The sequence below is a fragment of the Anopheles aquasalis genome, chromosome Y (genome assembly GCF_943734665.1).
Source record: "Anopheles aquasalis chromosome Y, idAnoAquaMG_Q_19, whole genome shotgun sequence".
In the NCBI taxonomy this organism is placed as follows: Eukaryota; Metazoa; Arthropoda; class Insecta; order Diptera; family Culicidae; genus Anopheles; species Anopheles aquasalis.
The window spans coordinates 2,172,928-2,190,606 of NC_064879.1; the positions used below are offsets into that span (position 1 = coordinate 2,172,928).

Sequence of the window (17,679 nt, forward strand, 5' to 3'; positions counted from 1 at the left end):
TGTTTCAGTAAGAGCATACCCACCGTAACCCTCAATAAAAATTTGATGCGATTCGGCCGCCGATTTTTTGAGATAGAGGGAAAAAACGAACGATGTCGGCGAATCGCAGTTTTTAGGAACGAAATTTGCTATTTTAATCGCTATGAAACTATTTGTTATAGTGTTAAATTAGAAAAACGGATGCCTAATGAACAGCTCCATGTGGCCTAGATGTAGCTTTACAACGAAAAAGTCGGTTTCATATGCGTTACACCTGGTAAGAAGCTACCCACCAGCAGAGAGGCGCGTGACCGGGCATCTTCTTGGTCCGGATCATTCTCCTAATTGGTGATTCCCGATGGCACAAGCGGGAGTTCACTCTCTTCACCATCCATTTCACTAACCACCAATCTTGCTGCTGAAAAAAAACGGACCCCGGGTAGGCTGGCAGCGTGGCCAGCGAAACAGCTGAGCTCCGATCGCTCGATCGCTGTGTGGTGCGGGTGGCACGATTCTAGTTCTTTTTTCACTAACCACCCGCGGTCCTTTCCCTTCGCGAGAACGGGTTTTTTTTTTGGGGGAGTTTGCTGGCCGGGCACCACGAGGTAGCTGAACCCGAGAGAACTTTTGACTTTGTTTGCCCAACCAATTTCGGCTGTGTACACCGGCCGGTGTGTGCCTGTGTGTGTTTGTGTTTGAGTTGTACAACAGAAGCAAGCAAGAATATAAAAAAAAGTGAACAAATAAAAAAAAGAACGACAAAAACCTGTTGCCCGCCGGTAATTTATGTGCCTGCATGGTCCAGAACGATGATCTGATCTGATCTTCCTCCGGGCTTGGAGCGAAAGTAAGCGCTCCGGCACACCTGGCACCCCGGGGCACTCATTCCCGTGCGATTCCCGTGCAAAAGCCCGGAAAAGCCCGCGAAGGTCAAGCTGGCTGGCTGGCTGGCTCGCGATTAGGCAGAGAACGGGCAGAGCAGGGCAGCTCTTAAACGTCGTCGTCATCCAAACGCGACCGCATCGATAGCACGCCACCTGGGCGCATGAAACTTGATCGTGCGTGACATTTAGCCAAAAAAAAAAAAAAACACCCATCGAGATGAGCCATTTCGTTGATGGGCGAACCGTCATTCTCTTCTCGCTCTGCGCTTTGTTAAGGTTTGTTGTTTTTTTTTCCTTTCGTTTTTGTTAATTTTATTTGTGGTTCGGTCTTATCGTCGCCTTTTATGATTCTTGTTTTGCCGCCACCACCTTTTTTTTCTTTTCTGAGCGGCAGGGGTGGCCGGATGGATTTCCAATTTTCGATTTCATCACACCAGGCACGCTGGCGCAGTTTGGCGAACGCGTTGGTGGGTGGGTGGGTGGGTGGGTGGACGTACAGTGCTGCAGCTTCGCCCCTGAACAAGCGCCCAGGGCTACCCTGACCGCTGACCCGCAGTGACAGCGCTTATCCAGCATCGCCAGCCGCGTTTTCGTAATCCCAGCGAGCGTGTTGGCGGTCGCTCGCCGCTCCGCTCCGCTTATGGCCGATAAATCGATCGATCGATCGATCGCGGCCCGGCGGCCCGGCGGCAGACAGGGTGAACCGGACAGCTCAGGGCCACCCCGATAGAAGCCTTTTGTTATCCGACACGAGAGCATGCTGCTGCTGCTGCCGATGATGATGATGATGATGATGATGAAGATGACGCGTGCTGTGCCGCGCGTTCAAGTGTCTCGCTCGTCGGTCGGATAAGGGCGCTACACGACCTCGTGCAGACGGTCAATGCAGTTTTGACATTCCGTTCCGTGCCGGATCCGGTTCCTCCGGACCGGGCGACCGTGTGGCCGTGAATTTGAGCTGCAACGGGCCAACCCCAGGGGCCCGGCGGAACCGCGCAAAAGGGCGCACCTTCTCCCCTCGGCCACGAAACTTTTATTCGAATGTCTGCGCAGAAAGCTGCCAAAGCTCACGAAGCTGCGCTGCTTCCAGGCGGGAAAAAAATCCACAGTTTAGAATAGTGTACGTGTGCGCGTTTGGGGTGTTTGCGTTCTTGTTGCGAGATCGAGAACCGGCGACTAAAAAGGCACCCCATAAATCTGTTCCCCACTTAAAAGGCTTTTCTCGCTCTCTTTACTTTTTTTTCTTCTTCCACTTCTTCTCATTCATTAGCCAACGCGCGATCACTTTCCGCTAGTTTCGTTTTCCGTGCGACACACGACAGGTGGACCGTTGGAGGCATTGCCGGTGTATGTCTGTTTGCTGTTGCTCGATTTATGGGCCACATAACATGTGCTCGCGCTCTTCTTTTTTTTTGTCGCCAGGTCAGGTGTGAAGGCGATGATCCATCCCATTATCATCGCGAGGCAGTCCAGGCCGTTGGCTAATGGCTCGAAGTGAGCTTTATTTCACGCTGCGCACTGTCACGAATGATTTATTGCCACAAGGACCGATGAGTAGTTCGTCCCGAGCTCCCGTATGTGCCAAACCGCGTGGGAGAAAGGAATGGAATTATTTTATTCAACAACGGTCGAGCAATCACGGCATTATTATTTTCAAATGGTGACTGTAATTCGACAAAAAAAATAGTCCGTCAATTTTTCAAAAAGAAAGCGAAGGAAGACTCATTGGCGAGGTGGCGAGTTCAATGCAAAGTACGATGCAGATATCAAACCTTCTGGACACTAGAAAACACTTTCCGAAAAGTTGTGATATTTCTTAACGGTTTCATTAGTTTTACTTTACTCGATCAGTAAGATGTGATATGCCGTAATCATGTTTTTTAACCCTCATCGGTTCTTTGTATGCGCGTGCATACACTTTTGTTATGGCGCCTAGAGTGACAGTATGTTTGGGTGATCGGTACAAGCCTTCTGAATGGTCAAAATGTCAGCATAACGTTTTCCTTTCATCCGCAAATGAAGTTTACCGAATACTTAAAAGCCACAGGAAACCAGATCAGATTACGGGGAAGGATTGTTCGATAAAATGCAGTTTTTGGTCCAAAAACCAGTGGTGAGCGTTGAGCAATGAGGCAGACGACGATATTTCACGATATTCTTGCCGAATGCGACAAATGCTATGCATTAAGCGCTTCATAACACCAAGATAATATACAGCAAACCATTGCTTGGCCCGCTTGTTGCGTTAATTTTGATAAAATCCCGCGCTGCTTTCGATGCTCCCAGGCATAATCACGATTCTGGCTTGGTTGAAATGAAGGTCGTCGTTGATGTCTTCACGGTCGGTTTTAAAATGCGTAGACCACTCATAAACTCAGCCACGGGATAGATAATCATCACCAAACACTTTTTGCATCAATTAGGTAAACGTTTTACCGAGTTTAAAAGCTAAACTTGATATTGGTTTTTTGTTGCATTATCATTTTTGTACCGACGACCCAAACATACTGTCATTTTAATTCAATGACTTTGCTTCTAGACGCCCAAATGCCATGAAATTTGGACTGAAAGTCCCTCAAAGATGCAGCTTTCAAACAAAAATAGCCACATTAAGATAGCGCCACCAGAAATTTTCCTATGCAAAAAGTCCTGTTTACTTTGCGACAGACCATGTATTTCGAGGGTGATCTCTGTACCGTAAAAAAAATCCATTAAAACTTGCCAAATATGACAAGGTAATATTGGTTTTATGTGTTTCAAAATTCAATGCACAAATTTATAATAGTCGTGATCGATATACTGTTCCCTAAAGCAACTTAGGACTTACTGTTTTGGATTTGACGAAAGGAATATGCGTTAAAATTGTAACATTATTGCTTTAAGCTTTTGAGCCACTCGAATGGAAAGCAACAATGCCTCATTGCCATTTGCTCAAATCGGTTCGAGATATTTCATTAGAATTGACGAACGTTCGCAAAACCACAATAGATCGTTATATTTCAGTATTAGCTCAGTATTTTAAAGACACAATTGATGACACAAACCTTGCAACAAATTTTTTTCTGATGCAGCAACAAAGCACAATTTGTAATATTGCCGGGTAGGGATTGTAAGTTGCGTGGAAAAGGAAATCGTTTCAGCCGCCCGTGTCTTTGTTGTTTGTTTCTCTTTATTTAAATACCTTTCTTTTTTTTTTATAGTGGGATCATATAGTTAACATGATTTTGTTCCTCGTCTTCGTCGTCGTCCTCGTCTACACGCCACACAATCTCGCTCGTCAGTATTCCACACACTCCGCCTCCCTCTCTCTCTCTCTATTTCTCTCTCTTTCCTCTCTTTCTCGCTCCCTCTCCTTTGGGCCATACCAAAAGTTATCTGCACGATTCCATAGAAAATAGACTATTAATGACTGCCTCTAAAAAGCACAGGGTGTGCCTCACGTCCCAAAGGTCCCCAGACCCCGCGCTCATCGTTCTCGTCGATCATCGCCGTCGATGTGGCTGAATGAAGCGGCCATTCTGGCGACTATTAGTCGCTTTCAGCATCCAGTGAACGACAACGACGACGACGCCGACGATGATGATGGTTTTTGTTGCTGGGGCGGGCGGCGTGCGGTAGAGGCGCTCGCCAATCAGCGGTGAGATACAATAGCTTGGCCTGATTTCGAAGCGAACCGTTCGTTCGGTTACTAAGGACACCGAAACTGCGCTGATCTGCTTGGTGGTGGTGGTGGGGAAAACGGTCTGTGCCTTCAAGACAACAATTTGTGGCAACACAGCGAACGCAGCAGCCCTGCACCATCCACCCATTATCCAACCACCGCCGCACCAGCGCTGAGAACCGGGTCGCGGACCCGTGCCAGCTCCCTCCCTTCCCTCCCTCATCCCATTGCCTGCCTGGTTTGTAAATGTAATGCTCGTTCGCTCTACCCTTCCCTCTCTCTCGCTCCCTCTTTTCCATTCTTTCTCTCTACCCATTTTTTTTCCTTCTTTCTTTCTCTTAGTTCAACACGTAGTCTACGTTAATCGTCTGTCGCCTGGTGGCCATATTGGTTACTACTGGTTCTTCCCTAAATCGTTTTTTTTCTTCATCTCTTATAGTAACTATTCCCTCCCCTGCCTACTTCTGCATCTTGCATCCTGTTTTTGCTAGGAGCTTATTTATTTCGCGTCTTCTCTCTTTCTGCTAGTTTGATCCAGAGTTAATAAATAATTTGTTTGTTTGTTTGTTTGTTTGTTTGTTGTTGTTGTAGTGTTTTGTTGGGGGCTGTCCAATCGCTGCTTACATTCTGCTACCCAGTAGTGATCTCCTGGCCACTGCGCGGAACCACATCCAGTCAGATTGCGTTTTGTTTTTTTCCCCCAATGGATAGGGATGGATAGGGCGAGAGGGCTGGGAGATTGAGGAGACGAGCCGGGAAGCTTAGGCAAGCGCAGACAGATACCAACTTGGAACCAACAAGCTTGGAGCAGATATCGCAAGAGCTAGGCTCCAGCATCACCACGGACACAGAATATAGAGAGCGTAGAGTCGAGAAAATAACATGGGAGTTTTCCTGGGAGAAGGGCCAGTAAACAGTAAACGAGCGAGTGAGTCAGTGCCAGTGTCCGTTAGGGGTCAACGGAACGCCCAGGATCGCTCGGATGGCCATCCAATAAACATACGTGTATTCATATGCACGTAAAGTATGCAAAACTAAATTTATCCACCCCACCCCCCGCCTGCAAGAAATTCACGTTTTCGCATCTACAACCTAAGTTTAAATATTATAATCACATATCATTCGCTTCAGTATTAACACTTCTTTAATTTGGGTTTGGTTACTTTTTTTCTCAAAAAGAACCGCTAGAAATAAAAAAGTTACGTTGGAAAAAACCGAGCAAGGTACGCAAAAACAGTAAGTTAAGCACCTAAGAATGACCTAACAATTGGACATTACTCGTTTGTTTCTAACAAAACTTTTTTTTTACTGGTGGGTTTTTTTCTGGAAAAAAAAAACCAAAATAAAGTAGAATAAATTGATACAAGCTGAATAATAGGTAACTTTAATTTCCAGGCTTAGGTTTTCCACGAAAACACCGGCCAAACGTCAATTTCTTACAGGGGGAGGAGAAACTTTTTTCTTTGTTGCAAAATTTGATATCCTCTCCACTGTCAGAGCTATGCGAGGATGCGCGAAAGAGGACAGTAGGTGTTTTTCTACCTGTGTGTGTCTGGTTTATTGTGTCCTTTTCTTTTCTTTTCTCATTTGGCCAATACCTTAATGCACTAAACAGACGAAGGCCAACGGGGAGGAAGGGGGGGAGAGGGAGAGCATGAGGAGGAGGAGGAGGGATTTTGCGCTTGCCCATCTCTCTTTCTCTCTCTCTCTCCTGGCGGGACATGTACACGTAACAAAACTGCGCGACAGTTAAATGATCCGCCCTCAAGTCGCGTTGTTTCCATCTGTCCGTGTTCCGTGAAGGAGTGTGTGCGTGTGTGTGGTGTGTATATGTGTGTGTGTGTGTGGTGTGTTTGTGTGTATGTGTGAATTACAGACGACGAGCCTTCGAACGGGAGTTGCAACCCCTGCACTTAGTACTTACAACTAAACGATTATACAGAAACAAATAATATTTGGGTCCACCAACTTTCTTCTGCTCCTTATTGCATCCAACTATCTCCTCCTTCGGACTCTCACTATCTCATCCCAGCCTCCTTCCCTAGCCCTTATTCCGCTCGCGCTACCACTACTATTTTTTTTCTCTCTCTTTCTTCTTCTTCGGGATGATATAAGTTAATAAATATCCGGCTCCGGTCGCGGCCACTAAACCGATGGCGCGAGCGAGCAACAATAACTGGGGAGGGAGAGGGCACCCATAGATAAAGGAGACATCTTACAAAAGTAGAGTAGTATGCGTTTGCCCGGTTCTGTGCCCACCCCTTTTTTTGGGGGGTGACAGGGGTTAAAGCACAAATCCTTGCCCAAGCTCAGCGACTAACCCGCCAGTTGCCAGGCGCGTGTGTTTGTGTTGAGAACGATTGACGTGTTGTCTGTGTAGTTGTGTTTTGTATAAAAAGGTGGGGTCAAAAATATAAAATAAAAAAAAAAGGCTATAGACCATTCACCATTTTTGCGCCAAACTCTAGAGAGTCAAAGAGTTGGAACATGTTTGGGGATCAACAATGCACTCCAGCTGCACGACACTGGAACACACAGACACACACACTCACACACACACAGACAGACACACATACACAGAAACTGCTGCCAGTTAGTGGGGCTGCTTGGGCAGGCTGCTCGGTCACCTTATTACTATTGCTTGCCTGGCATAGGGATAGCCGAGAGTGCAGGGATCTCTTTCCCATTTTTTTTTTCCTTTCCATTCTCTCCCTACCTCCTCGGCCCTTCCTCTCCTCCTCCCTCCCCCTTCCCAACCTTTCCCACACACCCTACAGTGACGGAAGGACGACAATGGCGCATCTCGCCTTCATCTGCCGCCTTGGCCCTTTCGCTTTCTCATCTCCTCATCTCCCATGCACGCAATCGACCACACACACACACACACACACCCGCACACGCGCACACACACTCACATTCAGACACACGCACACAGGACTTATTGTATAACGCAACAGGTGCACTTCTTTTTCTTCTTCTCGTCGATGACGACGTGCGAGGCAGACTGCGGACCAGGTATCACCTGGTTGCTGATCGGTGTCTGACCGATTGCCCCCCCGGGACCGCTACCGTCGGCAACTGCCGTCGCCGTTGCCGTCGCTGCCTCCGCTGCGCCGCCATTCCTCGCGGTCGCCGGTGAACCTACGCCCGTGGTCGCACCCTTGTGGGGCGACTTGGTGCCATTCTGTTGGGTCGATTGCAGCTGAGCGGACTAGAAAGAAAGAAGAAATGAAAGGGGGAAAAAATGCACAAAACGAACGCAGTGTTAGTGAGAGAGAGAGAGAGAGAGGGAGAGCGAGAGAGCGCACGGGGTCTACCTCAGCCTTTGTCACGGACCCCTCGAGCACGGCTGTGGGTACGTTCGCTTCGGCGTCGATGTGCGAGCTTCCATCCGTAGCGCTGGTGCCTCCGTTCACTAGGCTCTGCTCCCCGGTCGGAGTGATTGGTTTGCCTCCTGTTTAAACAAAGAAAAAAAAAACAAGGGTGTTATGATGGCTGTTTCGTTCGGTCTTCGCGTCGCGCACGAAATGCACCACGGTACGCACCTTTGATGAGATTGACTATTTCATCTGCCTCCCGTGAGAGGTCGCCGCCCGGTCTGAACGGATTGTCCCAGCCTGATTCGGTGCTGCAAGGAAATGGCGGGAGGGTGGAAAACGAAAGAAGGAATTAGTTAGTAACCGAGTCGAGGGTATGCCGTATGCCGGTGAGCGAGACAAAACAAAAAAAAAAAACGAGCGACAATTCCACAATTACAGCCACCTGTTTAGGCGTGCCAGCATGTTACTGGTCGTGCTGGTGGTGGTGATGTTGTTGTTGTGGTTGTGGTTGTGGTTGCTGTTGATGGTCGCCGCATGCTGCTGAAACTGCTGATGGTGGGCATGGTACTGGGCCTGATAGGCCGGATTGGGATAGCCACCGGCGTAGGCCAGGGCGGACGCCTGGGCCGCACACTCCTTCAGGTACTCTTCGCGCGGCACCTCGACCACGTAGTAGAGGGCACCACCGTGCGATTGCGACGGTGTTGCCGCCATCGTGTGCACCATCGCTGCTCCGCTTGCCGAAATCACCGCTCGCGCACGCTTTTCTTCTTTCGCCCTTTTTCCCCTGATTACCGTACGAACGTTTGGTTTCCTCTCGTAGCGCACCCTTTGATCACTGGTGGTTGGCCACTCATACTAGCATATTTCCTTCCCCTTGAACACTATCAACACACTCTCTCTCTCTCTTTCTCTGTTCACTTGATTGTCAATTCAGAGTAAGATTGTGAAGTCACTTTTCGAGCAGACAATCTAGACATGCGGGATGACACGGTAGTAACTTTACGTTTAAAACTTAAAAAAAAGGAAGGTTGAAACAAATTTACTATCGTGGCCGAGCACAGTTAAGACGAAAGAGTTTTTTTTTTCAAATTTCAAATCCAAGTTGCTCCAATCGGTTCGTCTCAAATACCAGATGTACAAGCTTAAAATGGCCCTTTTCTTATAAATGGGCTTACCAGACCAAATTGAGCTTTCATCGACATGCCATACTATTTTTTGTGTTTATTTGACACCTGTTTACGTAAATCAGTACCCTTCATAATTTATACTAGACTACAACATATATTTTTTCTTGAGTAACCATGTCTAGTTTTCTGCCTGAAAAAGAGCTTTCGCGAAAAAGAGCGCCATTATTGTTCTTTAATTTGGAAATCTCAACGATCAAATCACATGAAATTCTTGCAGTGGTCTCTGGTGACAATGTGGTATTGGAAATCTTTAATAGATCCCAGCCAACCATCATTTTCTACCGCACGATCAAATCGCTTTGAACGCAAAACAATTCTGTGCGTTTGGTTGGATCACATTGGTGTCGTCTGTTATGAGCTGTCGTAGCCTTGTAAAGCTGTCAAGGAAGCCAGTCACTAATCAAAATATAACGTGCTTTGCGTGAAACAAGGCCGAATTATTAGCAAAGACATGCACTCATCAAAAATGGTCTATAATTACGTACAATCAATAAACTGGGCGGCTATACCACCCCCCCCCCCCCCTGATCAACTGGATCTGGGCTATTCCAAATATCACCAATATTTTTGACGATCGGTCACGCGCTGGCCGAGCAGCACTTCGATTTGTATAAAGTTGTCGGAAAATGGCATGACGGGAGGTTTGCCTCGCTAAATGAAGAATTGCTTTGGCATGGTATCAACAAATTGCCCAAAAGATAGGAAAACTGTGAAAATACATCGAAAAAAATATTTTTCGGCTTACTGTTTAAAAACCGTGTTTTTTCGAATAAAAAAGGGCCATTTTAAGCTTGTACACCTGGTAAATTTTCTAAAGTCGCCAAATGACAGCCAATACGTCATGTCGTGGATGTAAGAATGGGTATCGTGACCATGCACCTTTAGAAAAGCACAGATAAAGAGGAGAGAAGAGAGAGAGGGAACTGTTTTTTTCGTGAGCCACCATCCGCCTCCATCAGCAAGCGAAAACTAGCGTTGCACCCCCCCCCCCCCCCAGGGCCGAAGCCATATGGGTGCCGATGCATCTTACCAAGAACCAGCACGAGTAGCAGCACAACCTAATAGCCACCGCGAACTGAAACGGAGCACTTGTTGCCAGTATGTGGGCCACTTGAAAGTACGGAGCACCAGGCGCCTCCATTTGGCATCCATTTATCGTGTTCTTGTGCCTGCCTCCCTGACCTAATTGGTTTCGGTTGGCGTGTCCAGTGGGTCACCGCTCGAATGCTTGACCGCACTACCCGGGTGTGTTGGTGGGGAGCGCGAAAAAGCGCAAAAACTACGCGCCGGGCGGCCTGCTGTGCGCCTGGTGGCACCATTTTTACGCCAGATCATATTTTTAGCATCCTCTACACCCCACCCGGTCCACCATTAGCCGGAAAGCGGGCACCGGGGCGGTGGGGTGAAAACGCGAAGTGAATTGTGGCAGAGAATGGCCGCAGATTTCTGCAGATTTTTTTTCTTCCTTTGATCCATGGTTGCCTCCAAGATTGTTGTTCTGGCCCCATTTTGGATATTTGTCTTGGCCATGTCTTGGCAGTAACAACCACTCCTTCCTCTCCGGCTTCTTCTCTCTTTCTTATTCTCTCTCTCTCTCTTGCTAGTTTTTTTTTACATCTCTCGCTGCCAGTTTTAACAAATACATAAACACACAGTCACGCATTATGAAGTGAAAGTGAGCAAAACGATGAGCGACCGACCGTAGTGTTCGAGTCCGTTTGTGAGTGAGCCAAGGAAAATGAGTACCACTCTCTTTCTCTCGCTCTATTTCTCTTTTTCTATGCATCTCTCTCTCTCTCCCTTCTTTTCTTGTGCTCTCTCTCTCTCTCTCTCTCTCTCTCTCTCTCTCTCTCTCTCTTTCTGTCTCTCTCTCTCTTTGCCTCTTTCATTTTCGCTCTGTCTCTTTCACTGTGCTTTCTTTGTCAGTGACGGGGAACGCCATTGTAGGGTTGCAACCGTTACTTCCATCGGAGTAGGTTAAATTATATCCTGTCCGCTGTCCACTCGAAGCAATTTTTCATTTCTTCAACGGCACAGATCCTGGTCTACCCCCCCCCCCCCGGAGGGGTGAGGGCAATTTGGAAGGGCATCTTGAAGCGACCATTCCTGTCTCCCTCTGTTCCTCGTGCCTCGTGCAGCTCGTAAAAAAAGCAGCATTGCATTGGAGTAGTTAAAAAAATCCTCACCCAAGCCGGGGCGTGGGTCCTTTTTCAACCTTTCACCTCATTCGCTACCCTCACCCCAAAAAAAACACCCCCTTTCATTTCCGGTTGCTCGCTGCGACTCGGAAATGTCAAATAATGGAATATCGTCGGGAAAATTAGTCATCAGTTTTTGCGGGGGTGGGGCGCACCCGCTCTCTGGGTGGCCAGGCATCCCCATTGTCGGAGGGGGATGATGACGGGGGGGGGGGTTCGCTTAGCTATTGGCCACAGTATAGGTGTGTGTGGGTGATGGGTGCGCCCCCAGCAACCAGGCTGCACACCACCACTGTAACCACCGCAACGGTGAATCCTCCCTATCGAACGGAAGGGTAGCAACATTACGCGACGGCCACATCCGGTCTGCTGCTGCTGCTGCTGCTGCTGCTACGGGTGGTTGTTTGTGTAGAGACTGGTTGATTGCGAGCTGACAGGTCCCAGCAGGTTGTTAAAGTTTCCTCGTAACAACCCCGTATACAAAAACCGGGGGGGAATTGGGCGGGGAAAAAACATGGACGCTTGATTCGAGTTGCACTGTCGGTCCCATTCACTACACGGTCCGTCTCACGCTCATTAGCACACAAACATTCGACACTCGACACTCCCAACCTCCCCCAAAACAGGATCACCAGCAAATTCGCCCCTAGAACCATACTGCCGTTCTTTTGTCACAGTGTGGACAATCTAACACACCGACCACGGACACCGAAAACACACATACACACGCGAGGGCGCACTTTTATAGGGGGGGGGGTGGCTTTTTTTTTTTGGCACTGCTTTTTTCATCGGCAAACGCAGCGCAAAACCAAAACAATCGACAATCGAGTGCTGCCAGCAACGATTGCAACACGTCGCCTACTACTACCGGAAAGCTAGCTAGCTAGTGGCAGCTGGCACTGGCAGCACTTTATGCGCGTTTTACCCGCGTGGCGCACGGTCATATAGGAACGGCACCAGCACCAGCAGCACCAGCAGCAATGTATCGTCCGTTCTCGCATTCACCGAGCAACTACACGGCCTGGTGGCCTGTCGCGCTCACACAGTGTGCTAGTGCACATCCTTCCCTCGTTCCCCACCACCCCTCGTGCCCAGTCGCGCGGCTGCCAGAATGGAAAAAGATGGCGGCACCCCCCCCCCCCCCCCCCCCCCTAGACCGTCAGTGATGGGGAGCGCGCGTGCGCGTGCCTATCCGCTAGGTGGGCGCGCGCGCGCGAAAATGAGTTCCCAGTTAACGGCTGACGCTCCGGGTTCCCAGCGACGAGCGTGCGCACACTGCACACCGTTCACTCACCGGCCGCAACCAGCAGGATATTCTGCCGGAATGAGTCCGGCACTCGGTTGCGTTTGTTTTGGAGAACGTGATGAAGTAATATTTAGCAGCACGGCAAGTATGTACCTTGGGTGCTCGTTTATTGCAGGTGACCCCCCCAGGCGGACATGTTCGGAGCGTTCGATGCATCGCGCTCCCCCGTTGCGCTGCATTTCCCGCTCGCAAACACTCTGGCGCAAACGTTACTGGCAACTCACCAGGTGCGCGCTCTCTCTCTCTCTCCCTTTTTCTCTCGAGCTTACTGGACGCGTGTTGGCGTGCGCGGAGAATAAGCAAAATCTAAGCTAAAACGCCATTAGCGAGGGCGCCAGCGGCCAGTAGCTAATCATTTGGTGATCTGTGATTTTTTTTGTTTTTTTCACTAATTACTTTTTACGCTTTCCAAAAACAAATACACAAACGCGTAAGGGGCGCGCGCTCAAACTGGGGACTGGTGAGCTCCCACACTGGAAAGGGGTGAGCAAGGAATGAAGCGGGGGGCGCGGGGAGATTTAGGTGGGAAGGATATTTATAGAACATCCTGAAGTGGAGCTGCCGTTATCCACCATGGAATTATCTCGGTCTGGAACACACCAGCTCCACCATTCCTGTGGTTTGTGTTCGTGGCTGAAGATGATGCAATAAAGGGGTGCAGCAGGGAGTGCACGATATTGCGTACCAGACCTCGCTCCCTTGGTATGGCCTCCTTTGCGCGACTCCTAGTGAGAACCTTTGCTTTCGTGGTTCTACACCCGGGCTAGGGGATGAGTTGTACGTTTGGCGCTCGTTCGCCGATAACGCCCGCTACGAATCTATCAGCGTCACCGTGCAAAAGTCATCGTCGACCGTCGTTGGTTGGTATTCTAGATGGATTTTTGCCGCGCCATTCCGCCTGGTCAGAAGTCGCCAAATGTCGTCCGTCACGGTACAGAATTATCGCAAGGGGGTTACCGCTGATAAGGATGCAGGTCTTACCGGCTTTATCAGCGTGCTCGCGTCGGCTTTGTGGTGCGCACACCGTGCGCTGTGTGTCCCTGTGGGAAATACATATTAAAGCGGGCCCGGTCCAGCGCCTGAGATTCAGTTTGGAAACGTCAAACCTACTGGGAAAGCCTACACCATGTTGTTCCAAGCGCTCGTCGTCGCGGTGGTGTTGTGCATCGTGGGCCTGCGGGCGTACCAGCGGCGCCAGCAGCTACGCCACATCGCGGCACACTTTGGCGGTCCACGGCCACACTGGATGCTCGGGAATTTGCTCGAGTTTCCAGCCAACGACATACCGGGCATCTTCGAGCGGATGGTGTCGATGCACGTCGACTACGGCAAGGATCTGTTCAACTGGGGACTGGGGAACGACCACATGGTGATAGTGTCCAGTGCCGAGAACGTGGAGAAGGTGGCGATGGCGAAAAAGACGCAAAAATCCACGATCTACGAGTTCATCGAGGTGTGGCTGGGACAGGGATTACTCATCTCGAAGGGCGAAAAATGGTTCCAGCGCCGCAAGATCATCACACCGACCTTCCACTTCAAGATACTGGAGAACTTTGCCGAGGTGTTCAACAGTGAGGCGGACGTGCTGGTGGAGAACTTGCGCCAGCACGCAAACAGCGGCCAGGAGTTTGACATTTACGAGCCAATCTCGCTGTACGCCTTGGACAGCATCTGTACGACATCGATGGGCGTTGCTATTCACGCGCAGCGCGATCCAACGAACCAGTACGTGCGTGATGTGAAGCGTATGAGCGAACTAGTGTTGCTGCGTATTTTCCACGTGTTGGCCTCGTTCCCGCAAGTGTACTGGTACCTGATTCCGCATGCATGGGAACAACGGAAGCTGATCGGCCGGCTGCATGCCTTCACCGATGCCGTCATACAAAAGCGCCGCAAGCAGCTGCTGGACAGCAAACAGACCGCTCGCACCGTGTCCTTTGATGTGAACGAGGAAAATCTTTACTCGAAGCGTAAGGAAACGTTTCTGGATCTGCTGCTCAATGTGACCGTCGACGGGCAACCGCTCAGTGATCTGGACATTCGTGAGGAGGTGGATACGTTCATGTTCGAGGGACACGATACCACCACCTCGGGAATCGCCTTTACCTTCTATCAACTCGCTAAACATCCCGACATCCAGGAGCGACTGTTTCAAGAGATTGTCGATACGCTGGGACCGGACTACCGTACCGTTCCCCTTACCTACAGCACGCTCCAGAACTTTAAGTATTTGGACATGGTGGTGAAGGAATCGCTTCGACTACTACCGCCAGTCTCCTTCATAGGGCGCCGCTTGGTGGAGGATCTGGAACTGAACGGTGTGACCGTACCGGCCGGCACTGACATCACCATACCGATCTACGTAATCCACCGCAATCCCGACGTGTACCCAGATCCGGAACGGTTCGATCCGGAGCGCTTCGGTGATGAGAGCACGCAACGCCGCGGACCGTACGATTACATACCGTTCAGCATTGGCTCGCGGAACTGCATTGGCCAGCGGTATGCGCTGATGGAGATGAAGATCACCATCATTCGGCTGCTATCCAACTATCAAATTCTGCCTGGCGATACAATGTCGCAGGTACGCCTCAAAACGGACCTGGTGCTGCGACCCGACAAAACCATTCCGATCAAGATACGAGGGCGAAAATGATGCAACAGCAGCAGCAGCAGCAGCAGGTGTATCGGAAAGGGCATAGTCACAATAAACCTTTATTGATTTAACAAACTGCCAGCTGCTTCACTCGTTTCCATCATGCATCGGGCTGGGCTGCTATCGCGATACTCAGCCTCGAGCAAAGGGTTTGCGCAGATAGCGGTAATCGTAAATCCGACGGAAGGCGGACAGATAAGGGAAAAGAATGCTCGAGGGATCGTGCCACGAGACAAACCAGCCACTCGCCAGCCAGCCAGTTAGGGCCGTCGTGAGTCAGAGCAGCGACGATTGGATTGGTGGAGCAACAGCACAAAAAGGGGCTTCAGAAATAGATTACTAGCGCCAATAGTGCTGACCATACGGCCGTACTTGAGACCATACCGCTTCATACAAAACGGTTTGTTTGCTTCTGTTTCATTTGTTAATGGACAAGTGCTACTATTGGGTTGTTTCATAAGTCCAGAGGAGTTTTTTTTTCTCTACAAATGGAAATGATCCTTTCTTTGAGTGGTTTCCAGTAAAGCTACAAATTTATACTTTTGGCATGTACTCGTTGTCACTTTTAGCTTGCCTTAGAAAAAAAAATGCTGCATATTTTTGTGTTTTATGTTTAGAGAACATTTTTTACACATTTTATGATACTAATTTTAGAGAATAAAAACCGCGGTACCGGTTTCCCATTAAAAGACAGCTTGTCTCAGAATTGATTGGGAAATTCCTTTCCTGATATGATTCGCTCAACGAAGACCAACGTTCAAAGCATCTGAGTGAAGATTGCGGTAGCTATTGAGTCGCTTTCTAGGAACCAAAATATTGAGTCAAATGCCTGATTTCAGAAGCTAGTCAAATTAAGCCGAAGCATCAACAAGAAATGAACATAATCAGAATTTTAAAATCGCAAAGATTTCATATTCTAGCTAGACATTTTTGTGTCCTCGCCGAAAATTCGTAGAACCTTACTGAGCCCTTTTAATGTACCCAGCATAAAGCCCTTTGTCTTGCACTATCAGGCTGCCATTTGTTTCGATTTTCTGCGGAACTTCTTGCACGGTAAAACATTCGAGTAAGCGGACAATATGGAATCGAACATCGCCCAGGTTTTTGGAAGATAAAATCCAGAACATCAACACTGCGCGGAATTAAAAATAGCACCACCATGTTTTTCGGCATTATTTTTCTAAAAATCTTAGACACAATGCCAGTCTCTATGTTCATTTTATCCGTGTGCTGACTACCAATGTTTTGAACTGCTATAGCAACTCAATTTTCCATAAAAAAAAACCTGGCGAAATAAACATAGCACCACCTCAGGTAAATTTTACTTTTTTCACTCATTTTAATGAACTATGTTTTGGTTCAAAACTATCAAAGGGGATTTTAAGTACGTGCAATTGGCAGTGAAATCTTTTTTTTCCATTTGATTTAGTTACCATGATTGCATCAGACGCATCTTACGTTCGAGGAAAAGGTAAAAATCATAGCCTACCATAATCAGCGAGCTTATCTAACAGAAGCATGGGTCGAAAGCATTCACAACCCTTGGAAATTATTGAGAAATAGCAATAAACTTGATCCTATTGAGAATTGTGGGGAGAAAACTGGAGTTTTCTCGAAGGATAAACAGACAATGCTACAGATTGTGGTGAATTAGAAAAGATCAACATCATAAATCCACGCAAAATTGATTCTGACAGTGACCACACGTCACGTACAACAAATGCTGGCAGGTAGTGAGCACTTGGAGTTACTCAAAAGACTGTGGCGTCCCAATCTAACTGAGCTACATAAGGTGTATCATTTGAACTTCACCAAAAGTTACATTTCCTGTCCGAAGAATGGAATAACTCGATCATTTTAAATTAAAAAAGATGAACCTTGATGATTTAGATGACCTACAATACTACTAGCTCGGAACTTGGGCGCTCACACATTGGTAATATAGGGAAAACTTTTTCCGTCTCAGGTAAGCATCCGTTGGCTTAAAGAACAACAAAAATGCAGTCTAAATATTATGTACACATGTTAGAGATACTTTTGAATCATCATTGATGGGTCAGGACTTTGTTTTTCTACAAGATAATGCTGCAACTCTCCATTCACAACGCACAAAACGTGGTTTTCTGATAAAAATACAGAAGGTATTGAATGGTCAAGCCGTTTTCCGGATCTGAATCATATAGAAAATCTTTGATATATGCTTACACGTAATGGTTATGAAAACAGAAAGCAATTTGATTGTGTAAACATGTTGAAATGTCGAGTTCTGGAGCGCTGAGAGCAAATCAGTGCCCTCGAAACCCTGATTTTTTTGTCTCAATACGCTGATTTTATTCTTGAAATCGCATTTAATTGCAATCAGCTGTTTAATGAAAATCAGTTAGTTCATGAGCAAATGCCAAAAACATGATGAATTTTGAGAAATACAGATGGGTTTTATTGAAAATCATAAGTGGTGCTATTTTTATTTCGCACCCTTTTTTTA

General features: G+C 48.1%; 2 protein-coding genes across 7 annotated transcripts in view; one reads left to right on the forward strand and one right to left on the reverse strand.

Annotated features, from left to right (window-relative positions):
• Positions 1 to 6,057: 6,057 nt before the first annotated feature.
• The window catches only part of LOC126579761 (la-related protein Larp4B), a 41,335-nt gene continuing 29,713 nt past the window's right edge, over positions 6,058 to 17,679 (reverse strand). For all 4 annotated transcript variants that reach the window (XM_050243333.1, XM_050243332.1, XM_050243331.1 and 1 more), the window contains 3 exons: positions 8,070 to 8,152; positions 7,842 to 7,978; positions 6,058 to 7,735 (listed from right to left, as the gene is read on the reverse strand). In XM_050243333.1, coding sequence (XP_050099290.1) covers positions 7,463 to 7,735; positions 7,842 to 7,978; positions 8,070 to 8,152 — 493 coding nt within the window. In that variant the 3' untranslated portion in view covers positions 6,058 to 7,462. The remainder of the gene's footprint in view (positions 7,736 to 7,841; positions 7,979 to 8,069; positions 8,153 to 17,679) is intronic.
• LOC126579771 (cytochrome P450 4d8-like) overlaps positions 13,611 to 17,679 on the forward strand; it is a 431,039-nt gene continuing 426,970 nt past the window's right edge. For all 3 annotated transcript variants that reach the window (XM_050243358.1, XM_050243357.1, XM_050243356.1), the window contains exon 1: positions 13,611 to 15,220. In XM_050243358.1, the coding sequence (XP_050099315.1) occupies positions 13,665 to 15,194 (1,530 nt within the window). In that variant the 5' untranslated portion in view covers positions 13,611 to 13,664 and the 3' untranslated portion in view covers positions 15,195 to 15,220. The remainder of the gene's footprint in view (positions 15,221 to 17,679) is intronic.